This window comes from Siniperca chuatsi, linkage group LG14, assembly GCF_020085105.1.
Source record: "Siniperca chuatsi isolate FFG_IHB_CAS linkage group LG14, ASM2008510v1, whole genome shotgun sequence".
Taxonomy (NCBI): Eukaryota; Metazoa; Chordata; class Actinopteri; order Centrarchiformes; family Sinipercidae; genus Siniperca; species Siniperca chuatsi.
In genome coordinates this window covers 25,772,984-25,783,704 of record NC_058055.1, presented here as the reverse complement: position 1 = coordinate 25,783,704, position 10,721 = coordinate 25,772,984, and the positions used below count along the sequence as shown (strand labels likewise).

At 38.0% G+C, this 10,721-nt stretch overlaps 1 protein-coding gene and 2 non-coding genes across 3 annotated transcripts; all 3 read left to right on the top strand.

Annotated features, from left to right (window-relative positions):
• The first annotated feature begins 253 nt into the window (after nucleotides 1-253).
• trnav-cac lies at nucleotides 254-326 on the top strand. The gene has a single exon. It is a non-coding gene; the product is annotated as a tRNA-Val (tRNA).
• Nucleotides 327-567: 241 nt separating this feature from the next.
• Nucleotides 568-640, top strand: trnav-aac. Its single transcript has one exon. It is a non-coding gene; the product is annotated as a tRNA-Val (tRNA).
• A 63-nt stretch (nucleotides 641-703) lies between these two features.
• On the top strand, nucleotides 704-8,162 carry LOC122888289. Its single transcript, XM_044222577.1, has 2 exons — nucleotides 704-969; nucleotides 2,889-8,162. The coding sequence occupies exon 2, from the start codon at nucleotides 3,075-3,077 to the stop codon at nucleotides 5,784-5,786; it is 2,712 nt and encodes a 903-aa protein (XP_044078512.1). The 5' UTR covers nucleotides 704-969; nucleotides 2,889-3,074; the 3' UTR covers nucleotides 5,787-8,162.
• Nucleotides 8,163-10,721: the final 2,559 nt, after the last annotated feature.

Genomic DNA, 10,721 nt, shown 5'->3' with positions numbered 1-10,721 from the left:
TACAGTTATATTCGTATTAACAATCAGTATTTGCAATGACTAGTTAACAGCATTTGATATTACACATACAGATTACAGATAGATAGATCGATCATGGGAGAACAAAATGTCTCAGTGTAACACCTAATAATGATTAGATAATCTGTCGGTCATAGCAATTAATCCCCCAAAATAGCATATTTATACATTTGTATTTATACAGAGCCACTACGCTAACTACTTATTGATATATGCCAAAGTTCAGTACATGTCAGTTTCCGTAGTGTAGTGGTTATCACGTTCGCCTCACACGCGAAAGGTCCCCGGTTCGAAACCGGGCGGAAACACTTTTTTTTTTAAATTTATTTTTGTTTTATTTATGAATCGATCAAATCTGCCAGCTAACGTTTCGTCAGACATGTTAATTTATTTAATCGGCGATAAAAATCAAGCAGTTGTACTTAGCGTGTTTTCATGTATACATACAAATGTCTGAACGTTGTTTAGACTGTTATGGTTAGTTGTACAGTATAAGACTGCACATGAGCATAATTTCCTGTATGTTCTTGAATATATCTCTCCCACGGAGTTTCCGTAGTGTAGTGGTTATCACGTTCGCCTAACACGCGAAAGGTCCCCGGTTCGAGACCGGGCGGAAACAGTCTTTTTTTTGTTTGTTTTTTAAGAGTTTATATTAATACTTTATCCCCTATCAAGTAAGCTAACCAAACTTTAGCTATGATTTACACGTAGCTTTCTGATGCTTCTTGAGCAGATCGGATGACTGTCCGTTCTTGGTAATCTGTAAAAGCGTAATTTCCGTTGCGTCCCCGAACGCCTTTGGGGGAGTTTACATGTGTTTCTGTTGTTGGGCGACGTGTTGCAGCGCTGCAGCATCTCATAAGGATCTGTGGTCTCAATAATATGACCACATATTTCACCAACCTCTTCAACAACTGGGCTGACTACCGGTTTGTGTTCCAGTCTTTGGTAAGTGGTCGCATTTAGCCTTTGTGTGCTAAACGCCTCTCCCCGCATGCTGTGACAACCTAACCGTTAGCTTTCCTTTGAGAGGCTAACGTTAGCATTAACGCCGATTTTGGTTTTTGTGGCTTCGTAAACAGGTCAGGATGTTCGCTGTTAGCAGACATCACTATCGCAAACTGTTAAGAAGTTTCACGCCCTATCCCGAAAGTATCATATTAACTGGAGTATTTTGGACTTTGATAGAGAAGTTGTGTTTGCATGTCGCCGCCATTTTGACGTAGAATTGAAGCATATAGAAGAGCACTTAGGAGAAATGCTGCGTCCAGGGGCCATTGGTAAAAACGATATTGTTACTCGGAAATAAAGTACTTTTTAAAACTATTAATAATTGTATAAAGTTTCAACAGTAGGACGCAATGCCAGTGGGAGATAGAAGCACATGTACACGTAACAAAAGATGTATAATTGAAAATGTATGAAATGTATTTTGCTGTATTTTGAAATGTCTTACTATATATTATAGGCTGTATAATAAGGTACTTTAATCCGTTGGTTCCCAACTTTGGGTCGAGCACCTTCCAAAGGCTCACAAGGTAAATCTGGGGGTTGTGAGATGGTTAAGAAGAAAAAAACAAAGTTACGTGACTCTAATCTGTATTTATTTTTTTTTACTTTTTTGTCCAATCATCAATCAGATATCTGAAACATGTCAATGGGCATCAAATAGACACTGCTTCTTGTAAGGGGATCACAAGCCTAATTTTTAATCTGATACCTGTCACATAAATGTAGTGGGGTAAAAATTACAATATTTCCCTCTGAAACGTAGTTGAGTAGAAGTATAAAGTAGCATAAAATGAAAATACTCAAGAAAAATGCAAGTACCTCAAAGTTGTAATTTACTTGAGTAAATGTACTTATTAACAAGGCTGACCATTGATTAATCACAGTAATTTCCTGTCAGTTGACTTTTTTTAAGCCATAATCTCAATATTTTTGACCACATTGAATTAAAGCAGGACATAAACATGTCAGAAGTTTAACTGTTTAACATTACTCCTTTACCTGCGCTCTCACAAGCCTTCAATACTCAATCTAGTTGATACCTGTTAAGTGGTGAAGGCTGTGTACTGACTTATATTGCTTCAACTCAGCAGCTTTTATTTTTTACTGTTTATGATGCAAAGTGACCCATTGAACCTAGATTTTCTCATTATTTTCACTTGTTAGAAGCTTTGAAGTAAAAAAACAAAACAAAACCGAACACTTGGTATGACAGTATCACATCTAACTTGTGTATCGGCTTGTTATAACGTTTTAATGGAACTTTCTATTTCACTGCTTATATTCAATATATCAACAATGACATGCCTTTTATGTTTGTGTGATAACTATTGTGGGTGTTTTGTGTGGCATATATAAACATAATTTATACTTATTTAAAATTTGTCCTGACATATTTTGTATTTTCAGAAATGTTTGGGTTTCTACTACGTTTTAGATTTCTATCAGGGTTTTTAAAAACACATGGCTGTAAAATATGTGTTTATGAAAAGAAAGCCACCAGAGGATATAACGATGCTATGGGGTTTTCAAAAAAAAAAAAAAAGTAGGTGTTCGTTATTATAACAATACTACTCCACTCTGTTGACTGGAAGATCCAGACTGTAAATGTAACTGAGCCTTGGGGTTTATTAGGGCAGAATATTAAACCTTGATACTTTTTTAGTACTAACCGCATTGTGTCTGTAGCAGTACTGTACTGTACTACTGAAAGTTGGTATCAAATGTCTGGGAAGATTTGTAGTCTTGTTCATTTATTGTTTAATCAAATAACGTGTCTCAGTTTTAGGATTATAAACTCTACTGCTCTGTTAACAAACTAAACTAACTCAAACTTCATGTTCTGTCTTTACTCACAGACTGAGAAGATGTCACAGTGATGCAGTAACTATTCTCTACGAGACAGTATCTGGTTTTCCTCTGCAAAGAAGTCGACTGGGAGTCTTTTTGGATCCAGTTCCTGGGATGTTGTTCAGGACACAAAGAGAGGGCGTGTTCTGAGGACTCTCAACAGCTTCTGTCAGCTTTGGGGTTTGGATGACAACATGGATGGCATTGATGACTACATTTGGCAGCGCCGCATCCACCATGGGGTCAGGTATCAGAAAGGCGCAGTCCCGTTTCCGGAGTCGGTTGAAATCGGTTTAGAGTTCAACGCGGCATTGGAAAGGAAGGAAAAGTTAGATCTGGGTCTGCTGACGAACGCTGTGATGCTGGAGCTTTGTGACTTTGCCAAAACGGTGACTAAGTCCGAGACGTATTTCTTGTTCGAAATGCTACAGTTCAACTTTGACCTCAGTGTGGACGTGGACAATGACATGCAGTGCTATGACTACGCAAGACGCGTTCACAATAAAATAAAGCTGCTGAAGGAACAAATCAAGATGAAACCTCGTAGATGGAAAGAAACCTTTCCACTACCAGACCGACAAACTATAATGGGGTCCACTGGGTCAGAGCAGTCAGGACGCTACTACCCTAAAAGGAACAAAATTGTGGATAGTTCAGTCCTCACTGATGGCAGCAAGAACAGCCAGTTTTCAGAAAATCAAAAGACAGAGAGTAACGGAGCGGCGAGCTGTGAGTTCGTTATAAAGAAACCAGGAGGAGTCCGATTAAAACTAACAGATGATGTTTACCCTTTCTGTAAAGAACTTGGTGTGACTCTGGTTGTTCGTCCAGATGACACACCCAAAGAGAAACTAGACCCAAATCTGGTAACCAATGGTGTGATGATGGAACTGCTTGACTTTTCCAGAGTGCTTTGTGGAACACACACTCGGATAGTTAACGACTTGGTCAAGCAAAACTTCGGTCATGAGTTGGATAAAATGCTGTTCCGTATGCAAGTAACCAAGCTGATGGAGCGAAAATACGCCTGCATAACGGCCGAGGACAGGGACGCTTTCCGAAAGGAGCCTTTTACGGTGCAGACCAAGAAACGGGAACATAATCGTAAAAAGAGAAAAAACGCTGATGCAGATTACCAAGAACTGGAAAGACTAACAATGGCCAGTAAGAGGAGGGAAACGCTGAGGCACAGGGACAGTGATGTGAAAGAAATTTGGCAGGATGGTGACCTGTCATACATGTGTCCAGTTGATTTTGAGACAGAAATGCTGTCAGGTACGGAGGCCAGACCAGAAAACATTGAGTTTGAAAGTCGTTTGGCAGGAACAGCTGCAGAAACAAAGTCGACAGTGTTTCTGGATGTAAAAGAGGAAGAGGAGGAAGTTTTCGTCTCCCCAGTGCAGCCTCGGACTAATTTCCATAACTCTCAATTGTTTAACCTTCCTCAGAAGAACACGGCTCTAAAAGCAGTCTGGGAACTGTTTTCTGAAGATAAAAGTGAGGACATAAATAAAACACACAAACAGAAGCTGTGGATGAGACGTGCTACTCGCTCAAAACAAATTCTGAAGTCTAGCAGAGTGAATGACATGTTTGCCCGTTGCAGAGCAATAGGTTTAGACTTTAATGTGGGTTCAGGCAACAAACAGAACGTGGATCTACAACTACTCACCAACTGCGTGTTGTGGGAGGTTTATAAATTTGCAACTACGATGACAAAGAGTTTACGCAGTTTCTTATTTGACATTCTGGACAACAACTTTAACCTGGTCTTCCAAGATGAACTGCATCAGCGCAATTTTATATTTTACATCATAACAAAAGAAAAGATTCTTCAGAACCACCCTGCTAGACAGGAAATGGAGTTTCTCAGCAGTCCCTTTCACTTCCCTGAAGTTTACAACATGGTTGATGTGAACAGTGATTTTCAAACTGGACAGAAAGCTGAGACAGAGCAACAGACAAACTGGGATTCAGCAGCCTCGGCTACAAGCCAGCAGGCAGTTGTGGAGCCACACCCGTTCTGTAAAATGTTAGGTCTCAACCTCTGGTTGAGAGAAGAACGTCTGGCAAGCCAGAAGCTGGATTTGTCTGTCCTGACCACGGGCGCTGTGCTCGAAATATTCAGCTTTATCAGGGAGCTGTGTGGTACGCTCCGTGAGACAGTTAATGACGTCCTTGAGCACAATTTTGACGTTGATCTGCAAAGTGGTACGACCAAGGCTGCACAGGTGATCCAGAGATGGTATGCGACACAGAAAATTAAAATGATGAAAAGGCAAAACACATCACCAAAGATAAATAGGTGGTTAAATATGGTTGTCCCACTGAATGGTCACTCACAGCCCGGTCCACAACCACCAACTGGCAACGGCCTGGAGGATCTGGATACAGAAGACTTAAAGCTAGGCAGCGAAATAGGGCCTTTCAATGGAAATGTGCGACAGGTGAAAAGGGTCAATAGCTATCACATCTGCAAAAAAATAGGGTTGGACCTTGACGTCAGCTCTAAATCAGAATCCAAAACAAAACTTGATTTGCGATTGCTGACGAGGGGAGTCCTCCTTGAGATGCACCAGTATGTAGGACAAAACTGCAACCGATACGTTCCCGCTCTGTACGAGATTCTGGAGTACAACTTCGATCTGAGCTCTCAGAGCCATCGCAAGGTGGAGTTTGCCTGGTCCATTGCATCTCAGGTGATAGCCATAGCAGGAAAAAATGGCAGAAAGGGAGATTATCTGAACAAAGTGTTTGAATTGCCCTTCGAAGTCGCCGAGTCCTCACAGATAGTCTGCAAAGAGGAGCCGGAGGACGGCTTCGGCAAGCTGGACCTTAATGATAACTCGGACATCATGTTTGTCCGAGAACTGAAGCCTGTAGACATAGAAGTCGAGATTGATTAGAAATAGAAAATCAGTGTTCAGATTAGAGCTGCAATTACAGATAATAGTCATTATTAGTTTCTCAAATAATGAACGAATCATTTGGTGTAAAAAGCCAGAAAACTGAAAACTTCCTGAAACCCAAAGTGATGTCTTAAAATCACTTGTTTTGTCCAACCAGCAGTCTGAAACCTAAGAAAAGCAGCAAATATTGACATTTGAGAAGCTGGAACTAGATCATGTTTGGAATTTTTGCTTGACAAATAACTTAAATAATTAATCGATTATCAAAATAGTTCCCATGTTACTTTAAAGTTGAATCAAAGCCTCTCTGAAACGGTTTATAACCTTCATGAAGGTAGGATTTATTGGAAAGTATTAGCTAGTTTTAGCTAGGTGTACCTAATAATAAACTGACAACCGAATGTAAATAATTGATTAGTCCCTACTTCTGACTAGGAAAGATAAAGTCAAATGCCTGTTTAATTCAATTCTTACTCAGGAGGTTGGACATGTTTTCCCCAACCCAAATTCTTTACAGTAATGGTAAATATTATGGACAATGTCCACTGGATCTGGCTGCGTCTTTCGTTCTATTCGAGTTTGCTAATGACAACATTTTCATCATGCAGGATAGACACAGCTGGTTCCTCTGCAGAGTTTCAGCTTGTTGAACCTCCTGCTCTCTGTGATCACCTATTCAGTATTTTAATACACATTATAGTTGCTCTCATTTACATATTTTCTGTTTCTGGGCCGAGTAAAGAAAAAGAAAATAGTGATTTAATTGCAGCTTGTAAATACTACCTTTTACCAGGAAGGCATTCAGTTTCATGATCAGAAGTCACGGCGTGACTAAGAAAGCTGTGCTGTGTGATAGGCTGTATTGAAATTTAAAATGAGTGACCATAAAAGGTCATAGGATATTTTTATTATTGATTAATCTACAGATTATTTCTCAATTAATCAATTAACCATTTTGTCTATAAAATGTCAGAGAAAAATACCTGTGATAATTTCCTACAGGGTGACATATTCACATAGCTTTATTCGAGCAACAGTCCAAAATGCAAAGATTTTCAGTTTCATATAAAACAGAAAACCATCAAATTCATTTGAAATGTTGGGAATTTTTGTTTGACAAATCATTAAAAATAATTTAGCTATCAAAAGAATTGTAGATAAATTTTCAGTCGACCAGGTAATTGATTTATCAATTAATCATTGTAGCGTCAATACTAGGTGACAAATCTGCTTAACTGCCACACAGCCCCCGAGGCTCACATCCATCATTTTGCAAAAAAACTCAGTTTTGTGATGAGAAACACTCTGGCCTCGTGTTGGTGAAGGGCTAACTTTTACTGGGCTAATGTGGAAATACAGATAGACCACTTAAAGGACCAGTGTGTAGCATTTAGGAGGATCTATTGGCAGAAATGGAATATAATATTTATAAGTATGTTTTCATTAGTGTACAATCACCTGAAAATAAGAATCGTTATGTTTTCATTACCTTAGAATGAGCCGTTTATATCTACATGGGAGTGGGTCCTTCCACGGAGGTCACCATGTTGAAACCGCCATGTTTGTACAGTAGCTCAGAATGGACAAACCAAACACTAGTAGAGCCGTTCGCATTTTTTGTGAGTTTCGCGGCCACCGTAGTTTCTCCTACACGCTTGGGGGGGATCCTACACACTGCTCCTTTTTTAAGTACGACCAAGTAAAAGCAGCTGTAATGTCTGAGTAAGTTACCGATTTTGTAAATCATGAAAAATGTGGTCAAAACAAGTCAACTATATTAGAAAAGTGTCCCTCTGTGGACAATGAAACCACAACACGGCCGGAGTCATAAGATTATTAGTTTTTAAGAACACTTTGGTCAATATACATACACAGTAACATCAGTCGGTCGAATGTGATTAAAAGTTTCTCAATTGATTTAGCCAAACACTTGAAGTGCCTCAAATCACTCCTCTCACTTTTATCTTCCTACATTCGACGCACAAACACACACACACACACACATCAGTCATTAAACAAGCCTGAATCTGTAGTGATGGCAGTGTGTTGTTACATCACATCTTCATCTACAGATGTGGACCAAAAGCAGCTCACTAGAAGTTTTATGACTGGCCGCATGTGGATGAGGTTAAAGGTTGATGTATCCTTGTTTTGTATATTTTTGTTATTTGTGAAGAGGTGGGAGTTCCTGTCAAACATAAGCAGCTGAATGCTGGTCATTTTGTGGCTGAGATTTGTATTTTCAATGCAATCTAAACATACATGTGGATGAAAACATCTTTTCCTGCCTTGGATGTATTTTTTTTTTAATGATTATATACTGTTATTGGGAATTTTTCTTTCTACTGCAAATTAAAATTTCTTTAATCTTCATTTCATGTCTGTTTCAGAATTTTTCAGAATTTCAGACACAGCATATGAATATTTTCAATCCAAAATCAGATTACAATAGAGCAATTTAGACTGCACTATATTTATGCAACATCTGTAGTTAAGTTATTTTGCAGGTTGTTTAACTTGTAAAACTTCAGTGTAAAACATATCCCTCTTATAACCTATCAAGTAATTTTAGTCTGGAATAGAGTCCTTTTAAAGTTTTAGAGAGAGAGAAAAGGAGCCATAATGAGGAGCTTATCAGAACGAGTTGAAAGTACAAAGTGGCATAGCATGGAAATACTAAATAGTAAATTACGAGTACCTCAAAATTTAACTCATGTACAGCACTTGAGTAAATGTATTTAGTTACTTTCCACCACTGTTTAGTTGAGTTTTCATCTGTTAAACGTGTTGAACCTAAACCCTGCTGGATGTACCAGTGGCTCCAAGTTTACAAACTCATGTTGGTGCAAACCTGCAGAAATGTTTGTAAAATTCAAAAATGCAAGATATTTCAGGTTGAAGATGTGTTTTTATTGAGGCAAAGGACAGCTGGAATATTTCCACTTGTAATGTCATAAAATAAATAGTCACTCATTCTAAGCACCATAAACTGTAGCTTCTACTTTAAATACAATATTTAATTAGTAGAGGCTGCAGTGTAATAATTACAGGCTTTTCAGTGGATTATTACAATTGATTGCATAACTAGTACTGTACATTTAAACCATTATAAGTTGATTAAGTCAATTTGCATTTAAATGATTCAATTTAAATAGTAAAAATAATTAAATGCGTCTAATTGTGAGCCAATTAATAATTACATTTCATTTGTCTGTCTACATTGATATTTAAATTGATTATTACATAATTTAGCTTTTTACTTTTTGTCATTTCCTTCCCATCATGCTCTCTGTCACGACTCATTTGTCTTCTGCAGGCTGCAGCTGGGATGATTAAAGTCTCAGTTTGTACCTAATTTAACAGGTGTCACTAATTATTAAATGAGAAATTGACATCAGATTATTAGACAAAAAGCTACTGTCTGATTCTTATCAAATAAATTTGAGTTGTTTCTGTTCAGTGCCCACTAGATGGAGCCAGAGTCGTCTTTGTCCCGACTGAACGTACAGACTGAATGATCTGACTGACTGATGATTTTTGTTTTGATCAATTTAAAAATTGAAGTCTGGTCATTTAAACAGTCTACTGTACACAATCCATTACATGTATTTGGTTTCACTGTACAGAAAGTGTACAGAAACACCCACTGAACACAGTTTTTGAACACCTGGAAATTTCAAAGAGGTGAATTAAACCACATAAATCCAGATAAATGGTTTGCAAAGTAAAATATTTCAATACCTTAAATATACCTCTGTGGTATTTGAATTATGTGTTTAGGCTTCACAATTAGTTATTCAGGTGCTTCGAAGATTAAAGTCCATATGTGGCTGCCAGATTTGGCGCTGTTTTAGGGGAGTGGACTCGAGTGAGCGAGTACATTTACTCATGTGCTGTACTTTAAAAATATTTAACTTTTTACTTCATTTATCTGTCAGCTGTAGCTACAAGTTACTTTTCAGATTAAAAAAACATTATTCTATGTAATAAACTTATTATAAAATCCAATACAGTGTTATATATTAAAACAGTGGTTCCCAACCTTTGTGCGTTTGTGCTTCTGACCCCTTACGAAGAACAGACTGTCTGCAGGTCTTGGTCTATGTGGTATTAAAAAAGTCTTAAATTTAATTTGATGAACCCTGCAGAAACCCTGAAAAAAAAGTGTCTAGTTGGGGCTCCTGCATGTTTCAGATGTCTGAGTTGTTAGCAGTTCCACCAAAGAGACATTTCACCTCTAAACTTCTCACATGGTTTCATTTAAATAAGCTGAAAGAGGCAAAACTCAATTTCACAAAAGATTAGAGAAAAGTCCAAAAACTGAAAACATTTGTGTATCAGAACTTTGTTTTTTCCTTCTTCCTCTCACGATCCCTCAGATTTATCTTGTGACCCTTTGTAGGGGCCCGACCCCTAGGTTGGGAACCACTGGACTAAACTAGCTAACTGTATATAAAGTAGTTAAAACTAGCTCCACCTCAAGCAGCTACGACAATAAAATGCTGCTCTAACATTTATGGATCAGTATTAACAATCTAATAATGCCAGATAGAATCGTATATCAGTCACAGGAGACATTTTACTACAGAAGTACATTTTGCTGATAATTCTTCTGGACTTTTACTTAAGTATGATTTTGCCTGTAGAACCTTGACTTGTAACTGAGCATTTTTACGTTGTTGCATTGGCACGTTTTCTTAAATGAAGGATCTAAATTATTTTTCCACCATTTTTACAAATTGTATTTTTACAGTCACCTCTTTTTTTTTTTTTTTTTTTTTTTACAGTCAGCAAGTTGTTATTATTACTTTTGGCTTATTGCATTTCACCTTCCTCTGAGTCTGAGTTCACACCAGCTGTGGATGTGAGACATTATTCACTGATGCTGCCGGTGTTCCCAGTTATAATACAGTTTGTTTCTCTGTGTTGGAT